We start from the raw sequence: 26567 nt of genomic DNA on the forward strand, positions 1-26567 counted from the left end.
AATCCAGTCCAGCACCTTACAGATGCTAAACTTCTGACTGACCAACAATATGGATTTAGACAAGCCCGTTCCACGGCAGACATCTTCACTGTAATCTCTGAACGCATATACCATTCACTGGACAAAGCGGGAGAGGGCAGAGCGGTAGCTCTAGATATATCCAAGGCTTTTGACAGGGTATGACATGAGGGTCTCCTCAGGAAGATTAGATCATACGGTATCACTGGTAGAATACTTAACATAATTAAATCCTTCTTAGATAAGAGAAAAATCCAGGTTGTCCTCGACGGTTGTACATCTAAACAATATGATATAAATGCGGGAGTGCCCCAGGGATCTATCCTTGGACCTCTGCTGTTCCTGATATTCATAAATGACCTCCCCGACAAAATTGCCTCTGAGATGGGTATATATGCTGATGACACCACACTCTATAGCAGGCACGACAGGAAAACAAATGAACATATATCTAAAGTAATGGCAGAAACACTAGAGGATGACCTCCAATCAGTAGTGGAATGGGGACAAAAATGGATGGTCACGTTCAATGCCACCAAGACAAAACTGATTTCATTCAATAATTACAAGAAACCTTCTCTACCACCTATAGCAACGGCCAACGACTCTATCTGAGAGTACGTCTCTCAAGCTCCTTGGCCTAACGTTCACAGGAAACATGAGCTGGAACAATTACATCGAGAGCATTGCCAGGGCCGCTGCGAGGAAGGTGGGCTCTCTCTACCGTGCTAGAAAACTTCTAACACCCGAAAGTATCCTATACCTCTACAAGGCCACTATTCGCCCATGTATGGAGTATTGCTGTCATATTTGGGCTGGTGCATCGGCTACTAGTCTCTCGCTCCTTGACAGGGTTCAAAACCGAGTCGCAAATCTGATAGGCCCTAAACTGTCATCTAAGCTTCAGCCTCTGTCCCATCGTCGAAACGTTGCATCCCTCTGCCTGTTCTACAAGTATTATAATGGTGAATGCTCTGATGAACTGCAAGCACTTGTGCCCCCACGACGTAAACACCCTCGACAGACCCGACAAGCTGCAAAATCCCACCCCCACACTGTAGAGATCCCTAGATGTAAAAGATCTTTCAACTCCAGTAGTTTCTTCCCCAGAACTGCTAGACTTTGGAATTCCATTCCAGGTCACTGCTTCCCCAACTGTACTGACATACATAAGTTCAAGTGCAACGTGAACCAACATCTCGCTGCCCAAATCCCTATATAGTACCCCAGTAGATGTTTCCCCTGATAGTAGCCCCCTACACCAAAGTGGCAATGTGCCTTGTTTGGGGTGAAAATGTAATTAAAAAAAAAAATAAAAATAAAAAAATAATGCACTTACAAGATATTGGTATTTGAATTGAAGTTTGCAATTAAATAGAGAAAGTAAATACTAAAACAATTGACTTCAATAGAAATACACTATTTGAAATAATAACTATGAATGGGTCTTATTTTATTACGTGATGAAAATAAAGCAAATAGAATCACTTGCACATGTTTGAAACAAAAAAAATTTTTACATTTTTTTTTTTTTTTTTTTTTTAATTTTTAAAAATCTTTTTCTTTTTGCTGGGGAAAGGCATCCTACCAGATGCTGGGCATTTAACTGTTATTCAGAGACACCAACCGAGAGATCTTTTTCGGATTCTAACCATCCCTTTAAGAGCAATTGTTGCATTTGTTTCATCAAGTTTATTCACCATGTACTTTTTAAAATTCTTTTTAATGAGCCTGATAGCTCCGATGAGTATTGTAATAATTGGAATCTTCCTAAGATTCCAATTTCTTTTCATGTCATACATAAAACCTTTGTATGTAATTATCTTCTCCCTCTCAGCTCTGTTAAAGCCAGCATCATTAGTGACACTGACTTCAATTAGGGCTGCTACTCCATCCCTCTTATTCCATATCACTACATCAGGTCTAACAGCTTTTGTACACAAGATGGTATTTACAGAGGAAGGAAGAGGAGATAGTCAAAAGAGGTTGCAAATAAAAAGGGGCAGAGGGTTATATAGATCTTAGGATAAAGTAGTTGCCAGAGAGAAACAATCATGTTACAGGTAGATCTTTTATGAACCAACCCTGGTCAACAGGGGAAGTGGAAGATGGGGTTCAATGAAAGGGCATAGAGTATGCAAAATTGAGGATGAGGAGAGGAATATATGTTGCAATATTTTTGGCATAATTTACTGGATATGGTTACATTTTTAGCCAGGGTGATAAGAAGGAACCAATCGGGTACCTTCTGGTTGCCATATAAAACATTGAATTTTTCAGTCATGGCTTTTTGTCTTGATACAAGAGGAGGACCACAGCTGACTGATTGAATTAATATTACTATTCTTTACCTGGAATTCTTTACAATTTAAAGTTTTCTAACTGGATTGATACTGTTAATTTTTGCTTGGGGCAACTACATTTAATATTTACAACTGGATAATTTTCTTTTCTCTACAATAGAGTTATTTCTTTTGTCATTTTTGGGGAATCATTTTTCTATATGATTCAAATCTTGTTTATCTAAATTGTGAGAAGGGGGAATAAAGAATTTATGAAGTTCTTATATTTAAAATGTGAGTAAGGGGCAACAGGTAAAAGGTTTAGTCTCTACTGTGTGGGGAATATGTATGCAGCTTATATTAATTTTTCCATTTATTTTTTCTCTCTGCTTATCATTATTGTATGTATTCTTGTATTCAGAAGGAGACTAATTTACAGGTTAATAGAAAGAAGAAAACTTTTCTATGTATATTTAAAAGTGACCATGTCTGTCTGTGTGCGGAACGGTCTCTAGCAAACTACTTTGTCAATTTTTGGTCTACAGACTTGAAACTTGATGTATAGTGGATTTGAGCCTGTGGGAAAAATTCAATTTGGATCTTAGATGGTAAAAATAACTTAAGGGGTAAAAATTGGAACTTGGCAGGCATAAGTCACCTAAACATATTATTTCTACGCATGCGCAAATATACATTTATACCTTTAACAATGTTATTTTTTAAGTTTTTATATGTGTATGGATTTAGATCAGAAGGTAACAAATGCTGGAAAGCTATGTGTTTTGATTTTGATTCTAGCTTGGTGGCACACAAGTCATATTTTTTAAAACTTTTGTAATCACTATTATATATTGGGTACAATATAATAATTAATAAACTATTGGCTCTATAATAATAAATATGAAATCTGCATAAATTAAAATATCATATTTAAGCATTTTTTTTTTTACAACCGTGCCACACCAGACGGCCACTATTATATATTGGGTACAATATAATAATAAATGGCGAATTGGCTCTATAATAATAAATACGGAATCTGCATGAATTAAAATATCATACTTAAGCATATTTTACGACTGGGCTATGCCGGGTGGCCTGCTAGTAGAGTATAAAACTTACAAAAACATGACATTGATAGAAATAATGAAGCTTATTTCAAGTACAAAATATTTTAAAGAAAAGCTAACAGTAGCAAGCGAGTAGGGCTAACTAGCTAAATATGTAATTTACACAGCTGGCCATGAATGCAGCTTGAGGAATTTAGAATACACAGTTTTGAAACAAATAAATACATATTAAATATTTGAAACAAATAATAGAATGTCTGGAACAAATAAGCATAAATGGCCTGATGTTGGATCTCAATGAATGACGTAATTGTCTAATATCAAAAGAGGTCAATTTTAGAGAACACAGAAAACAGGTGATTATATAGATCACAACAAATTGAGAGGAGTTAGAGTTGCAGGTAGAGTGAAGTTGACAGACGTTTCAATCATGTAATCAATCACAATCTATGAGTAAAATTTGGACCCTCAAAGAAATTACCTGATGACTTGAGGCTCAATCCAACATGCACATGTTTAAAGATTGAAATAAAAACGAAACAAAAGGAATTGTCTTCTATGCCATGTTGTTCGCATGCAATCCGATATTGGGAAGATGTTTATTACATCTCAAAGTCGAGTGCTGTGATGGAAGAAACTGGATAAACAAAAGGTACGCCTGTTTATATATCTCTTTATAGTCAAGGGACGTTTTATGGATTGGAGTTTGCAGCCTGCCTCATTTGAATAAGTTTATCACTTTAAAGACATGAACTTTTTACTGTATATGTTTAAACACATACACACACATTGATGTGGTCTACAATTATGAGGGATATACAAATTATATAAAAAAGAAAGAAAAACATAGATCATCTTTCTGTGTTTATATGAGAGATGAGTGTGCATATATCCACTACACTACTTTGAGTCTATTAAACCTAGTAATGTGAAATTCAGTAAAAATGATCCCATATACGTGCAAATTGTCTAAGGTTACATAAATTATAAATATATATATATATATACACACTTTTTTACATCTCCAACACATTTTTAAAATGATTTCTGAAGAGGACACTTCACAGAACGTCTGAAAGACGTTAAAAACGATTTCAATGATTTAAAAACATTACTACAATGATCTAAACATAATTCTCAATGAAAAACCAAGACACGGAATAATAAAATAATGTTAAAAAATACACATTGTTGGTGACCACCCCCTTATTTAAATATACATCTTTCTTTCGTTGGAATTTCTTAACCCATTTTATATATATATATATATATATATATATATATATATACACATACACACACAATTACTATATATATTGTAAATGTCGAGTTTACTAATGAACAACCGATTATGGCAAATTTTTTTTTAATTTAATGAAAATAAATCTTTTTTTTTTATTAATTTAAATAAATTTGGATGATAAAAATTTATATTTGAAACAATTACAAAACAAAACATTACAATTCATTTAGAGATTTTAGTCCATCGAATTTCTAGGGACCCACTACCCTAATCACCACCTGCAGATTCCAGAGACTCACTACATTAAAAATTATCAACATTAATGTTTTAATATTCTAAAGAAATAATTAGCAAACAATAAGCAAGTATTTTGTTTAAAATTGGTTTCGCTTTTACTTACTCCATACAAAAAATCAGTCCTCCATTCGGACCAAACTTTAATTCTGGATCTTCCATTACATCTTCAACGTTGATCAGTTCACGGATATCTGAGCAGGGGAAAAAAACGTAAATTAGAGAATAAAAACAAAACATCAAAACTGATAATCTTTTTACTACGTTCTGAAGGGCACCATCTTATGATAAGCTTGTACAAGACTAAAAGCATTAAAAAAAAAAAAAAATGCTGTTTTGCTTAATGTTGTATTAAAAACAGCATTAATGAGAATAGTAGGATTTTAATGTCTTTTGCATGTAAACTTTGCGAACTTTTCAATTCTGTTTCTGATTTCACAGTCTTTTTTAAACCTTTATGACCTGAATTATGATGTAGATGATTAAAAAAGTATTTATTGTTAATTTTAGATGGCAGCATACTGAATTTAAGTAATGGACAGTTGAAATCTGGAGGTATCAAGTATCTACCCAGATACTGAACTAATACATGCAAGGCGTGTTTGAATCGATTCCTACTTTATTTATGCCGTTATATTCATTTATTTATGACTGAACAAATTAGTTCAATAAGGTCATAAAGGGTTGATTTTATTTTGATCACTTTTCTTGTAGAATCTTTGGGGCATCATTACTACTTAACAAATTCCCCTTTCTTTGTTTAACTATAACATTATAATTTACTTACAGACCTTTATACCTGTGCAAAAATGGAATCTAAAATGTTCATTGGGGGTTTAGGTTTTTTCTGGAGAGAAATAGTTCACACATGAAAGAAACTAGTATTCTCCTAACTAATTCATTAACTATCTTATAAAGGATAAATGGGTGGATACAGCGAATTGAGATCTTGGGAGTGGGGAGGAGATTTTACTCCTGGCGATTATCAAAGTTTTTCTTTCAGTTATTACAGCATTATTTGCAATCTGTTTCGTGCCTGTTTTATTGAGAGACTTATTTGAAATATTCATTTCTTTGTCAACCTCGATATCCGTGACATCATGCATCATGTCAGCTAGCATTACTTTATTATACTCTACATTGACCAATTCGACCTCACTTCACTGTAATTTGGCCATTACACTTTAACCATGTCATTACATTTAATCCACTCAGACCCACATATTGTCTTGTACTGTCGCAGGAACAAACAGATAAGGAAGGACATAAAAACATACGACTCAGCATTTTTTTTAGGTGACTACAAAAAGCATTTATTTCAGTAACTTTTTTTTATTTTTACTTGGGAGTCACCACTTATTAAGGCCCAAAGGCCACTCAGGGATAAGGGTTAATGAATGTAAGGTGGTAGTGTAGTAATCGTTGATGATGTAAATTGGGTAGAATTTGATTATTTATGGGAATGGCTCAATAAAAACTTGTTTAGATTGGATTTGAATACTACCATGTTGTATTCAACTGGGAAGCAGGCCAGCAGAATAGTGTTCCACAGGCGGGCAGTTCTGGGAAAGTAGCTGTTCCTGAAATCTGCATTTATATTTAGGCACTTTCTATCTCTTTCTGTCATCTTTTCATGAGAACTGATTTATTTTCCAAACTTTATGTCACTTTGATTTGTACTTAGTTTGACCCTTTGCACTAGCTCATGTAATCACTATCTAACATAGGGGCATGCATTATGTAACATAAGGGAGAGAACTTGAATGCCTACTGGAGAGAACTTGAATGCCTACGGGAGAGAACTTGAATGCCTACGGGAGAGAACTTGAATGCCTATGGGAGAGAACTTGAATGCCTACTGGGGAGAACTTGAATGCCTATGGGAGAGAACTTGAATGCCTACTAGACACTGTCCTCGAGTGTCTAAGGTCTCTCTGTACAGGGGTTTGTCAGAATAATCTGGCATGAGGATACTTTTTCCATAGAAGTAAACCCTGACCAAATATTCAAAATCACATAAGATTAGCAGCCCAAATAAGATCGCCTCAGTACGGCTAACCCACATTTGCTTTTTCGAGGAATGCTCCATCTTCTCCAAGTGATATTACTTCAAGTAATAGCACGAAGCTGGATACTCCACCAGACTAGATAAATTCTTGTCCTGGAATCCAGTAAGACCAAGAGACCAACATGAAAGATATACTACAATGTATAAAAATGGTTAATTGGGGAGAGGAAAATTATGTTCTCAATTTCTTTACTAACTCAGTGCTTGAGAGATAAAGAACTTTAATGGAACATTCGAATATCTATGTATCTCATATAGAGTTCAAGTGTTAGCCCCTGGTTGTGGGCCCCTTGATTTCTGAGAATTTCGACTGAAGTAAAATAAAACAAAAAATAACGTAAGTAACATGCAAAAGGCTAGACTGGATTATGCATTTACTTAAAAGATAAAGTATTGAAATATTTCTAATATAGAGTAGCAACTTACCAACCAAAACTGAATAATCAAAATGCTCCGCGGCGGGATCAAGGTTCACAACGTGTACAGTTCGTCTAAGTTCTTCACAATATTGCTGCATATTACTACAATAGGTGGACTGCAAAAAAATGAAATTCAATAAAAACAAAATCAACAAATATCTATCAAATATACGCATAACTAGCAGAGCTACTTGGCATTGCCCAGGGAAGTAATAAATAATTTATTTTTATCAACAATTGATTTCCTACTGATGTCACATGCAAGGTAAATCTTACTGTAAATACTGAAGCAACTAATTGATGTAAAATTTTGAAAATAAATGTAGGTTAAATCTTACTTAAGAAAAGCAAATTAGTGAGTAAAGTTTTACTTAATAAAAAAAATAAAATACACAAGTTTCACTTCAAAATATAAATTAATTTGCTCTCTCTTGAATCTGTAAATAAAGGATTTGTATGCCCATAAATTAATTCCTATAACCAAAAATATTAACAAAGGATCCCCCTATCAACACTGAAAGAAATATTTTCTTTTTTTGTTAGCTTAAAATTGCTCATAAAATACTCCCAAGTACATGTATTTGGTGATTTTAATGTTCACCACAGTAATTGGCTTGCTTTTTAGAGTTACACAGACACAGCTGGTAACAGCATACATAGTTTCTCTATAGCTCATTCCCTTACACAGACAGTCTGATTCCCACCCAGAAGCTCAGCAAGCCTCACTTCTAACTGAGGTACTCAAGGATTGTGTGGCAAATGCCCATTGTCCATTGGGGAACACTGATCACCTTGTGATACTGGTAGACATTAATTTAATTCTCAACCCCAAACTAAGGAGCCATTGCTCAAAATGACAACATATTTAAAATGGCTGATAAGTAGCCATTAAAAATACCCTATGGACTAATATGTTTTCTCTTCCTGCTAAACAGTGTTCGAATGAGGCAACTGAATGGTGCAAAGCAGATATTGAAGCATATGTTCCCACATGGAAGTAACAAGCATTCTGCCAATTTGTCTGCCATAAATATAAATGAGCAAAAATTTATGAATGCTAGGAATCATTGAAAGAGTGAAATAGTCACAGCAAACATACAGAAATGACCAGGAAATGCATTGAGTCACAGAAATTAGGAAATCGCAATTTCTAATAAATTTATAATAATATAGTGAATAAGAGGCAATCAACAATTCTCTCATTATCCAACAGTCATTAGGTCTGACCTGCTTACCTGACTGTTCACCTCCCACTCCACCTTAGACCTTACGACCTAATCCCTCCCAAATTTCTTTTTGCAAACAGAAACCACACTTGTACATCTGAAAATCGCCCCTTCTCATGTCCATGATATCATAAAAAATCTAGACACTTCCAAAGCATGTGGACTTGATCTTACCCTGCTATACTAAAAAAAGAAATGTTCTGCTGAGTTAGCTAGTTTTCTCCAAACTCTTCAACAAAAGTCTTGCAGAGTCTTACTTCTGTGGTAGTTGGAAAATTGCCTCTGGTGAAAGAATTAACCTGCTCAATTATCGCTCCATCAGTCTCCTCCCTCTCTTCACTAAAATCTTTAAGTCACTAATCAATCAAGCGCTAGTTCACCACCTCGTAAATGCTAAACTTCTTTCCGACTAATAGTATGGATGTAGGAAAGCCCATTCTACTGTGGATATTGAAATGGTCATCACTAAATGCTTAAACCAGGACAAAACTCAAACAAAACCAAATTGCTTTCTCCCTTGAGGCTTGCATTTACGAACATCCGTGGGCTTAGAACTAATTTAAATGATGTCGAAGCATTTCTCCTAACAAACACCCCTGATATCTTAGCACTAAGTGAGACTAACCTACACTCCTCCATCCCCTCTAACTACTTTAACATGCCCGAATATCTCCCACTCTGCCGTAAGGACTTTGACAGACATATGCACGGGCTTGGAGTATATATTCGAAACACCCACCCCTTGACTAGAGAAACAAGACTAGAATCAGACAATCAAGCCTTTATGTGCTGTAGACTTAACATGCAACATAAAATTAGTTACTTTTATTTTCTCTACCGCTCTCCCTCCACTGTACCCTAATAAACAAAGTCTCTGACAGCATAGATACAGCATTTTCCCTCGACTAGCGCACAAGTGCATGTATTTGGTGACTTCAATGTCCACCACAACAACTGGCTTGGATTTTCTACTTACACAGACACAGTTGATAGCACAACACAAAGCTTCTCTATATCTCATTCCCTATCACAGATGGTTACGTTTCCAACCCGTTTCCTTGACCAGCAAGAACAACACGCATCACTTTTAGATCTGTTTCTGACCACAGTTCCCGATGATTGTGTTACGAATGCCCACAGCCCACTTGGGAATGCTGATCATGTAGTGATAATGGTTGAAATCACCCTAAACTCTAGAGCCAAAATGGAAGAGCCATTGCTCAAAACAATGAGATATTATAAAAAGGCTGACTAGGAAGCCATCAGGGATCTCATCAGAAATGCACCAAGGCGAAATATCTTTTCACTTCCTGCTGAACAGTGCGCAATTGAGATCAAAAGCATGTGGACCTGATCTCATCCCGGCTGTGCTATTAAAAAAGTGCTCCGCTGAAGTAGTTCCAGTTCTCTCCAAACTTTACAATAAATGCCTTAATGAATCTTGCTTTCCTGCCTGTTGGAAAACTGCTTTTGTGGTACCAGTTTTCAAGAATTCTGGTGAAAGAAGTGACCCAGTAAATTACCGCCCCATTAGCCTCCGCCCACTTTTCGCCAAAATATTTGAGTCCATAATTAACCAAGCTCTAGTCCATCACCTTACGGATGCTAAACTTCTGACCGACCAACAATATGGATTTAGGCAAGCTTGTTCCACAGCAGACATCCTAACTGTAATCTCAGAGCGCATATACCATTCACTTGACAAAGCAGTAGCTCTAGATATATCTAAGGCTTTTGACAGGGTATGGCATGAAGATCTTCTCAGGAAAATCAGATCATACGGTACCACTGGAAGAATACATAACATAATTAAATCCTTCTTAGATAAGAGAAAAATCCAGGTTGTCCTCGATGGTCTCACATCTAAACAATATGATATAAATGCGGGAGTGCCTCAGGAGTCCATCCTTGGACCTCTATTATTCCTAATGTTCATAAATTACCTCCCTGACAAAATTGTCTGTGAGATGGGTATATATGCTGATGACACCACACTCTATAACAGGCACGACAGGAAAACAAATGAACACATATCTAAAGAAATGGCAGAAACACGAGAGGATGACCTCGGATCTGTAGTGGAATAGAGACAAAAATGGATGGTCACATTCAATGCTGCCAAGACTAAACTTGTTTCCTTCAATCACTACAAGAAACCTTCTCTACCACCAATATCAATGGTCAAAGACTCTTTATCTGAAAGTACATCTTTTAAACTCCTCAGCCTAACGTTCACAGGAAACATGAGTTGGAACAATTACATTGAGAGTATTGCCAGGACCGCTGCGAAAAAGGTAGATTCTCTCTACCATGCTAGAAAGCTACTAATGCCCGAAAGTATCCTGTACCTCTATAAGGCCACCATTCGCCCATGTATGGAGTATTGGTCATATTTGGGCTGTGCATCTACTACTAGTCTCTCACTCCTAGACAAGGTTCAAAAGAGAGTCGCCAACCTAATAGGTCTTGAACTGTCATCTAAGCTTCAGCCTCAGTCCTATCGATGAAATGTAGTATCCCTCTGCCTGTTCTACAAGTACTTCAATGGTGAATGCTCCGACGAACTGCAAGCACTTGTACCTCCTCGACGTAAATACCCCCGACAAACCTGACAAGCAGCAAAATCCCGCCCCTTCACAGTTGAGATCCCTAGATGTAAGAGAGCCTTCTACTCCAGTAGTTTCTTTTCCAGAACTGCTAGACTTTGAAATTACCTACAGGGTTCCTGCTTCCCCAACTGTACTGACATGCAGAAGTTCAAGTGTAACGTGAACCGACATCTTACTGCCCAACTCCCCACATAGTACCCCTGTAACTTATGTCCCTGATAGTAGCCCCCTACATCAAAGTGGCCATGTGCCTTGTTTGGGGTGAAAATGTAATAAAAAAATTTTTTTTTTTAAATACTATGCATTGGATAAGGCAGGAGAAGCTAGGGCAGGGAAAAACAAATATATCAAGAGCTACTGCCCTAGCTTCTTTTAAGTGAGTGCTAGATGTGTAGTGTGGGCTAGTGGGTTAGCATGGGTCAGCCGCGTAGCGTAGGCTAGCTGTGTGTGTGTGTGGGGGGGTGTAGTGTGCGGGTGTCATTCGCTTAAGAAAAGAAAGAGAAAGAGTCTTAAACTTGAAACCTGACCAACACAAGACAAAAACGTGTCTTATGCAAATTGAGATGCGGTCAGGTTTGACAATATAAAAAGCCAGCATTTCCTCAGTTGGTAATGATTCTTTTTTGTCGACTCGACGTTAGTATAGTGTACTTTACAATCTGGTGTCAGTTGAAGAAAGCATGTTTGCGATAACGTCGAAAAGGGAACAGGACAAATTTTTGTTACGTGTGCTTCGATGCGATGAACTTGGCAATCTGAAAATCATTCTTCTTTTTCTTTAACTCAAACATTCAATGATTAGATTTGCCAAAATATTAAAAAAAAAAAAAAAAAAAATTAGCCTTAAAATATAATTAGGGATGTGGGGGAGGGGGACTTACACCAATTGGTAATTTCTGGTTTCATATGCAGCGGTTATGATGTTATATCCTATCGTCTTTCATCCTTCTTTCCTATTACTGTCACTTCCCTTGCCTTGTATCTACTTTATTTGTTGTACGGTCGATTGGTACGTTCACCCCTCTCGACCCTTCGCAACAATGAGGGAGTTGATATTTCATCGGTATTAATAATAATTTTAGACATGCACAGCTATTTATGATACGATTAGATCTTACCTTTTGGTACTTATACAGTTTAATCGAGACATTAAAAAATGAAAATATTTTTTAAAAATTATATTGTACGTACTCGTTATGGAATAAAGTTTTCATACAAAAAAAATCACTTTATTTGATTAAGTAGTTTTTTTTTTTTGTTTTTGTTTTTTACAGAGGAAAATCAAATTTAAATGAGATTGATCGAGTTGCGGCCATCTTGCTTATTTTGCGAACGAAAAAGACGATTAACAAAGGAAAGGACAAAATGAAAAAGGGGTTTAAAAAAGGACAAAAACTTTGTAAAATAAGTAAAAAAAAAAAATATATTTATCTAGGTATTTTTTTCTGTCCATATTTTAAAATAATCTCGTCAAATTTTGACAAACTTTAAACGGTGATTGGCGCCCCCTCCGCGTCCACGAAATGAACAAGATGGCCGCGACTCGATCGATCTCAATAAAGTTGGAGTTTCCTTTGTTGTTGTTTTTTTTTACAAAGGAAAATCAAACTTTATTGAGATCGAAAAAACTACTTGATCAAATTAAATGATCTTTTTTTTTTGTATGAAAAGTTTATTCCATAACAAATACATACAACTTTTTTCTTTTCTTTTTTTTTTTTTTCAATATTTTCATTTTTTTTAATGTCTTCATTAAACTACAAGTACCTAACTTTTATTTAGACTTTAATCGATCAACAATATCGAGATTGGACAGTGGGAGATCAGTATTTGCTTAATCAATATAGAAAATGTTGAAGTAGCAAATCTAGGATTTTAAGCTTGATTTCCCACATTTAAAACTCAATAAATTTATCCGATTTTTATTAATCCTTATATGTAATCAGTTACCCGCACACGAAGGTGAAGTTAAATACTAGGTTGTTAACGTAGAGAAAATCCAGCGATACTTGTAATTGATGGACATTCAGAGGCTTCAAGTATGTTGAGGAAAATACCCATCAGAAAAGGCCGAAGCAGTTTATGATTTTAAAGCCCTCCCCTTTTTTTTTCTTTTTTTTTTTTTGAGGGGGCTAATTTTTTTAAAACTCTAATTCCAATCTAACTGATTGGATAGTTAGTGTCGCTTGCATTGTTACATTTTAAAAAAAATCATAAATTGTTTCAGCCATTTCCGAGACTGAGTAGAAGATTCTCCGTCAAAGTACTGCAATTAACTGGGTGCCTGTTCCTTAAAATTTCCCCGCCCCCAAATGGGCACATTAGGTTTAGACAAAACTAAGAATTGACCTAATTGAGAAAGATTTATTCTCATCAGAGGCAAGATAGGTACTACACTTTAATCGTAGATCGAATAAAATAAAATACCTTCATATTTTTTTAAATGGCTGTGCATTGAACAAGTGAACAACAACCAATGTGCGTGAAAAAAAATACCATAAGATTTTTTTATATACAAAATCTGAATTACTTGATTTTTCAATTCAATATATATCAATCTTTAAAATAAAATATATTTACCTTCCCACTGCCCGCTGGTCCCATAACCAATTGGCCATAGCGAGGCATTTTCGAACACACAACCAGAAATAAATGAATAAAAGTAATTGTTTCTTTCAAAACAAAATATTTGATTGAAACATGCTATTGGTCGCTTGAGTATCTGAAAATATTTTTTTTTATAATGAATATAATGAAAATATTTGCTTTTTATATTAGTAAAAAAAATTATAATGCTTAATATAAGCTGAATAAATTAATATTTATCATAAATAAATTAATGTTAGTTTTCATTATTTAGTTACGCAGTACATTTCGTATTTAATAACTTGTTAAGCGACATTTTAGTGAGAGATGTTACCAGGGAAAGAACTCTTGATATGAGTGACAATAATTATCTACCTTATATTTTCTGTACGTCATTCTCACAGACTTATTATTAGTAAAAAAAATATTTTCTAGTACTTAATATAAGCTGAATAAATTGAAACTTGCCATAAATAAATTAATGTTATTTTTCATTATTTAGTTTATGCAATACCCTTGAAAATGCAGTGCCTGCTTAGTCATGGAACTTATAATCTACAGATAATGAGATTGTAACAGTTACATGATTTAGATCTATGTTTCTTTTCCACTTACATGCAGTCACTTAGACTCACTCACGTGGTTTGATGAAATACTATAGGCATGTTTAGACTCGCGTAGTGACATATCCGTTGATTAGAACATTTTGTGCGTGTGTTACCATTTTCTATTTCTGTCTAGAGATGTTTCATGCCTTTTACAAATATTCTGACTGCGAACGCCGGATGGACAAAATAACATATCGTTCCATCAGCCATGACTGAATAGAGGCCATAAGTGAATCGCAATTGTATTTTTTGGTCGTGCACACTGAGGATTTAACCTTAAACCTTCAGGAGAATATCATTTTACAATTGAATTTTAAGCACAAATTTTAGAAGCTTTAAACCTATTTTATCTGTAGCTGTAAATATCACTATTTATTACTACATATTATTACTATATATATATATATATATATATATATATATATATATATATATATATATATATAAATATATATATATATATATATATATATCCTTATTGCTGTATATATTATCTATTATTTATAATTAACAGTTCCCATCTCATATTAAATTCTATATTAGATCTACTTAGTAATTGATCATCACCTATCATATAATCTGCTTCTTTGAGTCGTCTTACTCTCTACAGTTCTTCTTTTTCTATAATTTTTTACTTTGTCCCATAAGGGTTAGATGGTTTCCCTTTTCCCTCCAGATATGATCAGCCATACCCGACTTTTCAATCTCTCCTCGTATTACAGCTTTTCGATATTCTTCTGACCTTACTTTTAGTGGATGACATGTCTCACCTTTGCATAGTTTTCCATATTTACATGGGATCTCATAGGCACAGTTATGATTTTTTTTTTCTGTAGGGGGAGGGGGCTTGACTCACAAAGCTGTTTCCAGAGAGTCGAATCGCTCCTAACCCAAACATATCTTGTTTTATTTGCACCTCTAATTAATACATGTACGAATCATGAACAACATGTTTTAGTATGATATCTATTTTTATGACATTATACTAAAGCTGAGTTAATCAACATTTACTTTCCTAATGTTGTTTATGTATACATGCATAGACATAAACAGAGCACAGTGGATGTAGAGTAGTAAACCTAAAATATCTTGCTATCCTCACACGTAGCAGTAGTTCTTGTGGTGTCCAACAAAAGTGTGGTAGCAACTCGGAGAACTGCATGGTTGTGCGGATGATCATTTTCTTGACAATGTGCCAGCATGTTGCTCCAGTTAATGGAGAACTATGACGAGATGGTGTTTCAGCAAAATACCCGTTTCTCCTCTTAGAGAGGCTGGTGTTAGGAAGGGCCGTAAAAATTTGCTTTAATCTCATATGTCATGTCAAATATGGACAAAACTTCCAACCCTCAGACACAAGGAATAAAGGGAATATTTTTTCATTTTATAATTTTGTTGACAAAAAAGCAGCATTTTTATTTATTTATTTATTTTTTACTGATTTTTTAAAAATTAATTATTAGCTATACAGTAGTAGAACAAAGATATTTAAAATTTTAATCACACATTAACACATTATGTGTTAAAATTAGTGATGGGACAATTGCAAATTCTTTTCAGTTTCAATACTGTGAAATTACTGATTCTGTTCTAAATTCCTGATTCAAATATAAGTATCGATTCCGCTCCTTTTAAAAGTTCTAAATATTTAATTAGAGGTTTAATGCTTTTTTGAAAATGTTCAAATGACTGTAAAACCCCTATGTAATATCCGCATGTTTTGCAAAACGTAAACATATGCTTGGAAGTGGGCGTATGTTACAAGAGTATATTTTTTCTAAATATTTTTCGCAAATATTTTTCTTGTAATTGATTAAAAATTGTAAGACAAGATTTTCTTTTCTTTTAAACAAAGCCAATTTGCCTTTGTTCGTCGTTAATGTTATTTGAAATTTTCATAAACAATTAAAAAGAATCAACGATTGGTATGCAAAAACAAGGTAGGAACAGAATAGTTAACAAAGCCCATCCCCATGTTAAGAAGAAGAAGAAGAAGAAGAAGAAGAACAACAACAACAACGTTTTCATTTTATATACTCAGATTTAAGTATTGGGACAATATTTTCTGCATTAAAACATATTTGGACTATAATTCTTACTCTAAGATGTCCACGTTAATACTTAAGGGTAAACAGGATTTTTTTATAACTCTTATCAAAAGTTAATATTCATGATGTATTGGAAAACTAAAATGACTTAACAAAATTTTTTTTTTAAATTCATTTTCTTTTCCCCACTCAAAATCCTACATGCAGAAGTGTTTTCTTTTTTGTTTTTTTTTTTAATGATAAAAAAATGAAAATCCTAACCTAGAATCCATAACTCTAATTAGATTAGCAGGAAAAAAAATGAAACCTAAAAGAGTAGAAAGTGGACGTTGTGGTCACTTTCAGAAACCTTGTTACTCTTGCTTTCCTTATTTTGTCCTTTAGTCCTCACATTTCAACAAGTGATGTTTCTGACAAAGAGAGAAGAATTGCTGTTTATTGGGTTGGAATCTCTCAAACACTTATCATTGGCTAGTTTTTGACCTTGAAGTAGAGTTTATATATTTATTATTTTTTTTTAGCTATTTACATTAGGTAGCTTCATGTTTTGTCCGGAGCAATTTCAATTAAAAAACAAATTTATTCATCTTTCCCCTTTTGTTATGAAAATAAGTTTGTGTGTTATGACTTAATCTTTTTTCCCCTCTTTCAAACTTTTGAAGCAAAATCTAACAAATTATCTCATCTGCACACAAATTTACAAAAGAGAATTAAGGAAAAAAGTTGAAATGTCTTGATTTTCCAATATCGAATTAATTGCTGACCAACTTGAATTTTTATACTGATGGTAATATTTTTTTCATTTTATGATTTTGCTGAAAAAAAAAAGCAATAGAATTTTTATTTATTTATTTATTTTTGACTGATTTTTTAAAATTAATTATGAGCTATACATAGCTGGTATTACCTGGGAGTTTTCTTTGTTTTTCTTTTTTTTTTTTTTTTTTTGTGCATTGTCCATCCCCCTCGTCCATTTTTGTTTTATATTATAAATATTTACATTTTTGAAAAGACAATTCAATAAAAAAAATATTATTTTTCAAAAATCGGTTTTGTAATAAAGTCAATTTTTAAATCCCATAAAAACTTTCACTTTTTCTGGTTTTAACTTTGACTAAACTATACATATTAACTAAGATTTTGACAGTAAAATGTAAAGTATTAGGTATCGTTTGGCCATTAAATTATTAACTGAACCAAATTGTTATAAAACCATGACTAAACTCGAGACGATATAAAAAGATCAAGCAAGTAAAATGAAAACAAAAGAGAAGGTGAAATGCTCACTGCTTGATAATAAGACCAACTAAAGGTTCAGATTCGTTTCTGCAAATCGTTTCTCATCTAAATCAGTTTATCTCACCCTAAAAGATCGACTAATTAGAAAATAGCAGCCCATTTACATTTCTGGAAAATAAACGAAAAATCCAAATCCAAATAAAAAAAACAAAACAAAACACAGTAAGCAAGCTTAGCCTGGTCCCTTTACAAAATAAGCCATCATCTGGATAGAGAGTGTGCATGTAGATGGTTACATGATATGACTCCTGGCTTCGATAAGGTTGGTTAGACAACAGTAGTATATTTGATAAGTGTACCAAAAACGATGCTGAAAATTAATTTAATAATTAACCTTGTTTCAGATGAAGAAGAGAGGGTTGCTAGAGTTCCAGAAAAAAAAGCACACACACATTTTCTCTACAATTTAATCATTAAATCAACTATATATAACCATTTCATAAGCACAAAATGGGAGTTAGTTATTCAAAAACAAAAAAAAGTTGTTTAACCCATCATGTATTAATAAAAAGGAATTGAATCCAGGTCCTTTAGTCTGACCTTCTATTTAAGCCATAACGAGAGGAAATGCGATGTCTTGTCAGGTTGTGATCTTGTCCAGTGTTCTAATCACCTATTATGCTTGTCTTACCCAACTAAACCACATAGCAATCACAACGCAAAAGAATGCATGTTAGTAGGAAAGAAAATAGATCTCAAACATGTGACTGCTATGGATTTTTGTAAATAAAAGATTGAGAAAAACAGAATTAAAGAAAAAAAAAAAATTATATTTGAAGAGGATGTTGTAGTTTGCTTAAAGCATTGTGTGCAGTGTGTGAGGAGTTATGTTTCAAGGTTATGACATTGCAGTTTTGTAGAAAAACACTATTGGATATGAGATAAGGTAAACGGAATAAGTGACAATGTTGAAAGATTTCAATAATTTATTAATTATTTATTTATTAATGTTATTTTATATTATATTGTTGTGGAAGATCTAAATCGACCGCACAACTAAAAAGACAAGGAGAGTGCCGGCAATAGAAAAGAATGATGACAAACACAGATGATTGGTTAGAGACTACAGGTATTGTGTTTTATTGTTTATCAAGAAAAGGGTAAAATGTATGACAATGCATTCAGAATTAGCTGGTGCGAAAATGGGCATCTCGCGAAGTTGAAATTCTTGGGTCCTTGAGGGAGGAACTGATAACTGGACGTCAGTGGGCACTGATATGAGTAGCTGGACCTCAGTGAGTACTGGAGCAAGTAGCTGGACATCAAAAGCCACAAGAGCTGATGGATGGAACTGGGGTTGCTGGAGAAGTGGGCTAAAGTTGTTGGAAGCTGCAGGAGTGAACTGAGGTCGCTGGAGTCGCTGCAAGAGAAAAACAAACAGACTGCTGTAATTAATTTTGGATGGGATTTCTGACAAGCAAAAATGTACATGGCGTTTATTGCAAGTATTTATTTAAATCTTCATCTAAAAGTAAAAAGTCTGTTATTTTGTTTTGTTGCAAAAAATTGAGTTTTGTGTTTTTTCTTTGTTGTTGAAGAAAAAAGTTGTTGATTTTTCTTTTTTTTGTTTGAGTAAATGCGTTGCTATTTTTTGCACATGTGATAATGATGCATTTCTAGGAGTGTCAGGTTTTGTCTGCCTGTTTGCATTTGTTTCGTTCTAATTGTAAAAAAAAAAAGGAGCAGGAACATGCAGCTGAGATAATATATATATTTATAATTTTACAACAATATGGAGTTTATTTTTAATCGATAATTGTTCTTTTAGAAAATTTTCTGTAACTCACATTTTGGTAGATATGTACAGCTTTATATTTGTGTGTGTGTGTGTGTGTGTGTGTGTGTGTGTGTGTGAGAGAGAGAGAGAGAGAGAGAGAGAGAGAATAATAGGCAGTATGCCATTGTGCATGTATGGACTTATATGGCATAATTGACGCACCGGTTCTCATCAGATCACCAAAGTTAAGCAACATTGAGCCTGGCTAGTATCAGGCGCTTTATGTGCTCTCTGCTTATCTCAGCATTGTCTCCAGTCATTCTGAACAATGTCGACCCACGAGAGGTGTGGTTGGAGATCGCAGAATTCTTGCCACAAAAATTCTACATACAGGCATCCTTACAGTGGGTATCCATTTTGTTAGTAGTGTGGAGTAGTCATTTGCTTATGCGGCCATTTTCAGCATGTAGTTATGTGTGCGTGTGAGTTCATGAAACTTTAGTTGGAGGGGTGATTGGTCTGGAAAAATGTCAGGATGAAGAAAGTCACTTTGTAGGGATGTCCATGTCTGGACGTACGTGACTGGAATTGAATATTGAATTAAAAAAAAGTGTCACCATTTTCCATATAAAACAGAAAACATCTCCACTACAATAATATCAATCAATTTTATTTAAAGGCAATACTAGAATATGAAAAGAGTTACTAGGTCGGTTGGCGTTTGTCACAAATAGAATATGGTATCCTGGAGTTTCATATTTCACCTGGCCGATTCTGGTGCAGGAGAGATGTCTCGTCATGAAGAAATTTACTTGGGAACTGATTTTTCTTTGGCAGTAAATCCTATGGGAGTAAGTTTTGACTGCACATGTCAGTGGGGTGATAATCACCTGTTTATCAATACATTAACCAAATTGCCGTTTGACATAACACAAGATATTGTGATATAAACAAAAATAGATCTCTCATGCAACTGCTACAAAACCTTGTGCAAGTGTTTGAATATTCTTTTCGCTTGTAGTTTAACATTTTTTTGGCTTTAGCCAGACTGGATCAGTACTCTTGTTAATGGATTCACAAAATCAGTAACGTTATGTGGACACTCAAGTGTTACTTTTTGTCTCCCCAACCAAAGAGAATAGAGGTGAGTGTAAAGTGTCGGCAAGACGACATATGTTTGAAAGCACACTCGTTGCCGTTATTGTCTTGTTTAAGTAGCCCGCTCTTGCCTCTCATGCAAGTGGGCGAGTCTACTTCTATAGGGATGTGCTGCCAAGACCACTCTGATTTTGTAACTGGGTGTCTTGGGTTCGATTCCACCTCTACATGCCCACCCCCTTCCAGGGCCACAAGATATTTGCATTGCGGTCCAATGTTTTGAGGCTCTGGAGTAGTCGTGCGACGTACCCCATGTCTGTAGGGATAGGTTCCTGGGTGGTCGCATCACCCTTCTGCTACAATGCACCAGTTGGTCTTCCTCAACCTCCATCATCCCAAAGAATGCTGTGTCATCCACCTCCATTTGTTCTGGCAGAGTGTCGAATGTTTCGGGCTGGTGTTGATCCATACATGTGGGGGACCATTGTCCTGGTATTTCGGGCCCTGTTAGGTTGTCTATGGTATTCAACATTCCTGGTGGCTCCTTAGGTATTGAGTGACAAGGGGTATCTACCACGGGGTTTATTCTTTGGAGGAATCTGTGATTGCGACGGGTTACCCGGTTACTCCCATCAATGTGTACATTATACTGCCAGTTACCCAGTGTTTCCACCACACTTCCTGTCTTTGCCCATCGGCGTGGGTGTGGACCAACTTGGTTTTGAACCTGCACAGTTTCCCCGATTTTCAGTTCCTAAAGTGGGTGACATTTTAGATTGTATTCCCTTTCATTCTGTGTCTTTTTCCCATCGCTGTTTCCCTATAATGACTGATTTCTCTCCAGCGTTTATGGATTCGATATCGGTCCTGGAGCACTAGGAGATGGTCCTATATCACGCAACAGTAGAGTATCATCACTGGAGACATATGTAGGTCTTGTACCACGGTGTTGCAATGAGTCAGTAGAGACCTAGCTGCCCGGTCATGGCATAGGTGTCTGCAACTATCCGTGCTATCAATAAGGATCCTTTTAGCCATTTTAATGGCCAATTCTGCTCTCCTGTTGCTTTGAGGGTAATATGCCGATGATGTTCGTTTCCTTATGCCCCGATTATCTAGGAACCGGTTATATTCACTGGAGTCAATGAATATCGCCCAGTCACCATCACTTAAGTTCGGTCCTATGGTAGGTCTGTCGGGTCTCCTTGTAAGTGGCTTGCTGGACTGTCCTCGGTCTCTCCACAGGGTGATATTCTCTTGTTGTAGCTCAAAGATCCATTGCAGTAATGTCTGCTGTGTTTGTTTGTTCACATTTCAACGTTGTTTGTAGCAGGTTTCCTATATTGGCAATGCTGTGTAAAGTGTCGGCAAGATGACATATATTTGAAAGCACTCTCGTTGCTGTGAATGTCTTGTTTAAGTAGCCCGCTCTCACCTCTCATGCAAGTTGGCGAGTCTGTAGCAGTTAACAAACTATTTACTATAAGCGGATCAATGCTCGGTGTCAAAGTAAATCGGCCACACTGACAAATTGGTTGGCAGGGCACATTGATTTGAGCTGTCCCCTTAAGGACTATTTTTAACCCTTTGGGATCTGAGCTGCGATCGCCAGAGAGACGCCAGTAAGCGACCTATACAGACCTCTCTCACTCACCCCTCCCACTGCTACTTGTTGACGACTGCAGTCTGCTGTTGATGGCACCTTCAAACAGACATTTACACCTTTCTTTCTCTCCAGTTTGAGATACAATTTCGCCTTTTTTTAAATAAACCTGTTATTATTGTTTTGTTAAAAACAATGTCGTTTTACCTTGTGTTTATTTAAGTAATTATTAGGAGAGAAATGCACAACATTTCCCTCCTATAAGTCTACTTCTATGGGGGGGGGTGACATCGTCCACTCCGGTCTTGTAACTGGGCATCTTGGGTTCGATTCTACCTCTACAGTGGGTAGCATATGTTCTCCCGATGTTTGCCAGTCTGAATTTGTCCTTTTAGGTTGTTGGCTCTTTCTTTTATTTTCATTTCAATTTTCACATTGAATCATGAGCTCTGTCATTTCAAACGAGCAGGGATCATTTTCTAGGATCATTGGCCAAAAATGTTAATTTGGCAACTGTATATGAAATTCCTGCTTGTTTTTTGAATGTGAAGAGGAAAGGCTAGTTAGACAAACGGAGAAAGAAAGAGTGTGTTTTTTAAAGGTTTTTATTTGCACACATACACATTGCATCTCTATTTCACCACAATTAAGCTGGCTTGTGAACCTTGTGCGCAAACAAAGAGGAAAAGAAACTGAAATGCATTCTGATGGATTTTTACAGAATTAAATTATTCAAAAATTCCGTTTGCTATTGTATTTTTTATTTTCATAAATATGTTGTGAATAATAAATAATAGTGTGAAATTAGCAAAGTTATGTTGAGGCGAAAAAAAACACATAAAAATGATAATTTGGCAACTGTATGTGAAATTCCTGCACATAAATGAAATTGTCTCAATTTTATTCATTCAGATTGTAAATGATAGCAACAAATACAGAGAAAACACTGTACAACGTAAACTATTCGACCTGAAGAAGGTCGTAGTACACATCGGTCGAAACTATAAACGCAATAGTCCAAAGAAAAATAATATAAACTTTTTTTTTCTTTTTTATCAATTCCAATTGCTTTTTTGCAGAGTTACCGCCCTTTGACAATTAAGTTTTGTCACGTAGACAAAATAATAACACCGTAAGAATAGAAACATTAGAAACTCATGTTCCTGCAGTAAACGGTATTCAAATATTTTACACTATATTTAAAGTTTATGAAGTTCAAATTTAGCATGAATCTAAATTATTTTGACCACTCTTTAAACTTATAAAGTTATTTTCGTAATTATGCAGAACACGGACTGTGCCGATATAATAACGTTATTATTTAGAAACCTATTCTTAGCATGATGAAGGGAGAAGCTTGAAAAGAAAACTATTTTGTACTTTCGTTTAACAATTTAATAAACAAGATAAAGTGAAGATTAAATTTTACTTGAAAATCTTATCTAAAAACAGCACAGTCCGTATTCTGGATTAAGTACCGTTATTTTATTTATTTTTTAATTTTCCAAATGATTTAGTAATTTAACAAAAATTAAAGATTAGAGAAACCACCTTTAAGTTTAAAAAGATAATTAGATCGATTTCATATTAAAAAAAAAAAAAAAACTAGTACAAAGAAACGCGACATATCAAACAAGGTAGATAAATCTTGAATCAAGGGATTTTTTTTTTTTTTTAGTACAGAATAGTTACAAAACATCCTCACTTCTCCATGGTAAGGATGGTTTTCTAAATAAGAACGTTATTATTTCAGCGCGATGCAATAAATGCATAAGTACTAATTTAGTTAAACAAAAAACAGCAAAAAACAATACTCTAATTAAATTAATTAAAAATTTGAATAATTTTCAGTTTAGTTTTCGTAAATTTATATAAAATATTTTTTAATAAAAAAGTAATTTAATTAATTTATGAACAATAGGCAAAAAATTAATCTAAAATATGCTTTCTAAAATTAGCAATCTGAGTTATGTTCCCTGTTTCTGCAATATTATTTAAAAAAAAAAAAAAAATCGAGCTGTCACCTTTCTTTGTACAAGCACCAAAAATAAATTATTGTTGGATTAATCAAATCAAAGCAATCTATTTTTCTGTTTTGATAGTTTTCTTTTAGTAATAATGAAGTTTACAGCTTGGTTGTAAAGTCACGGCAAAATTGAACACGAAATAATCAAGTACTATCTTTTTATTATTTATTTTTTCATTGTTTTTATTAAAAACATTTTTAGTATGGCTTTTTTTGTTTTTAGATCGTTTCTTGTCTAGTTAACGAATTAATTTATAACTATTTTCCTTTTAATTATAATATTCCTTTTCTCTAAAACTGTTAACTTAAAATGTTCATATCTATTTTTGTTTCAACCCAGTTCACTCCCCGAAAACCAGTTTCCCCAAATCCAAGTGTCTTGAAAAGAAATGATGGTTGACTTTCGCTGCATTTCATCCACCGTCTCTGGCAGTTACAGACGAATATGCCACCCGAAAGTGAAAAACATTTACCCCAAAAGGGTTTTCTTTTGCAGGCATTTTTCTTCGACTCTTTCTTTAAACACTACAACCACAAGAAAGGACATTATCCCAACAACGGCGACAGCAAACTTATATAATAAGAATAAAATGATTTCGCATTGTTGTTTAATGCCGAATCATTTTCAAGGAGATATACGTGTTAGTCGAAACAATTTAATACCAAACAATGTCAAATTCTTTTCTACTCATGGAAACGACAAACCAACCACAAAAAGTAAACAATTGGCAAAACCTATAAAAAATCCTTACGAAGGTTTGACCCTTGGAGAAAAAGGTGAGTTTTAAAAAGAAATCATTCATCATATATTTAAAAAAAAAAAAAAGAAAAAGTATTTTGAATATTACTTATCGGCACTTGTGCATCTTAACATCCCCCCCCCCCCGAAATTGTTTTCATTTTAGAAGAGTTCCGAGTGCTTTGCTTCTCCAGCGTCTATAATTAATAAACAAAAATCTGTATGTTTTATGGACTTGTAACAGTAAATACCGTAGTTCAGTTCCGTCCGTCTCTGTTTACATTCTTCGTCAGCTGATCGTTGTGTTTCACGATGAATGACCGGGAAAAGTCCGTTCTGACTAATATTTACCAGTTTAAAAATATTCTGTTCTTCTAAAAAACAACCAAGTTCGTTTGCATATTTTAAAACTGGTAAACATTAGTAAGAATGGATTTTTCCCGGGCATTCATCTTGAAGCACAACGCAACTGACAAAGAAAACTCGATTTTTAACCAATATCGTATAAAAAATCATGTAAATTGATCAAGTAGTCTTATTTTTAAATAAACAAATCATTTTTAAGCGAATTTAAGTTGTTAATGTCCCACATGTTAAGAATAGTTTTCTAAAATCTTGCAAGTTTGAATTATTTGGAGTTCTCTCCCTGGTTTCTTGAGACTGTTTTCAAAATGGCGTCGCGACACAGTTACTGCTCGGCTAACCATAAAATTTGATTTTCTTATTGAAAAATAAGACTACTTGATAATTCAATTTACATAATTTGTTTTGGAATACGATATTTGCGTTCCGTCATGGGTACATATACCATACAGATATTTCTTTATTTTTGTTTTTTAATATAGGGTAGAAAGAATTCTGAATAAACACCGAGTTCTGTCTACGGCAAGGAACCCCCTCCCCACTCCCTTCTCGGATGTTAAAAATGACTTTCTAAAATTGTCGGGCATGTTAAAATCCAAAGTTGACTTTCCATATGATTTCAATTGCTTTGTTGTGCTATAGTTCTCAAAACAACTTTGTTCTACTTGACTTAATATTATTAACTATTCACCATAATTCATTGTTAATGTAACCATCCCTGCAAACGCAAATCGTGCCTTTTTTAAATAACAATGCACAATAAGATTCTAATTTTATGTTATGTAGACTTGTTATTGCAGTCCGACCGTATGACCCACTTTTATTTTACTCTTTGCTTCTCAAAATTATATTTATTTTAGAGACCATCCACTCCCAAACTCCACTATCTATTAAGTGGCATAAGAGATTCAAGGAAGGCAAAGAGTCTATGAGGGATTATGAGAGGTGTGTGAGGAGTAAGGAAGTTAGAACACCACAGTTGATTGTCCAAATAAAGAATTTCATAGATAAGGACTGTCGTATGTCTATAGACACCAAAAGTGCACAGTTTGATGTCGGTGTAGGAACTGTATACCCAATTATTAGGGAAGAACTGAAGATGCAGAAGATTTGCGTGAAGTTAACTTATCGGGGGCATTTGATTTTTAGCATTCATGGGAATCACTTCACAATTCAGCTGCCACAAATTAAGACTAATTCCTATAATATTATTTATAATTAACGAAAAGAAACCATTTTTGTTGACTGAGA

The 26567-nt window shown here is 34.6% G+C and overlaps 2 protein-coding genes and 1 long non-coding RNA gene across 3 annotated transcripts in view; 1 reads left to right on the top strand and 2 right to left on the bottom strand.

The window, feature by feature from the left end:
* LOC145256524 (GPN-loop GTPase 3-like) overlaps positions 1 to 13967 on the bottom strand; it is a 28686-nt gene extending 14719 nt beyond the window's left edge. The window contains exons 1-3 of the mRNA XM_080115581.1: positions 13810 to 13967; positions 7402 to 7510; positions 5014 to 5101 (exon numbers count right to left, since the gene is read on the bottom strand). Coding sequence (XP_079971707.1) covers positions 5014 to 5101; positions 7402 to 7510; positions 13810 to 13857 — 245 coding nt within the window. The 5' untranslated portion in view covers positions 13858 to 13967. The remainder of the gene's footprint in view (positions 1 to 5013; positions 5102 to 7401; positions 7511 to 13809) is intronic.
* A 4855-nt stretch (positions 13968 to 18822) lies between these two features.
* Positions 18823 to 25091, bottom strand: LOC145257687 (uncharacterized). The gene is made up of 2 exons (XR_013864022.1): positions 24967 to 25091; positions 18823 to 19130 (listed from the first exon to the last, which is right to left on the bottom strand). It is a non-coding gene; the product is annotated as an uncharacterized LOC145257687 (long non-coding RNA).
* The window catches only part of LOC145257370 (mitochondrial import inner membrane translocase subunit Tim21-like), a 28172-nt gene continuing 24859 nt past the window's right edge, over positions 23255 to 26567 (top strand). The window contains exons 1-2 of the mRNA XM_080115660.1: positions 23255 to 23363; positions 24555 to 24991. Of these exons, the coding sequence (XP_079971786.1) occupies positions 24604 to 24991 (388 nt within the window). The 5' untranslated portion in view covers positions 23255 to 23363; positions 24555 to 24603. The remainder of the gene's footprint in view (positions 23364 to 24554; positions 24992 to 26567) is intronic.

This window comes from Euprymna scolopes, chromosome 1, assembly GCF_053919585.1.
Source record: "Euprymna scolopes isolate OS-2025 chromosome 1, ASM5391958v1, whole genome shotgun sequence".
Classification (NCBI taxonomy): Eukaryota; Metazoa; Mollusca; class Cephalopoda; order Sepiida; family Sepiolidae; genus Euprymna; species Euprymna scolopes.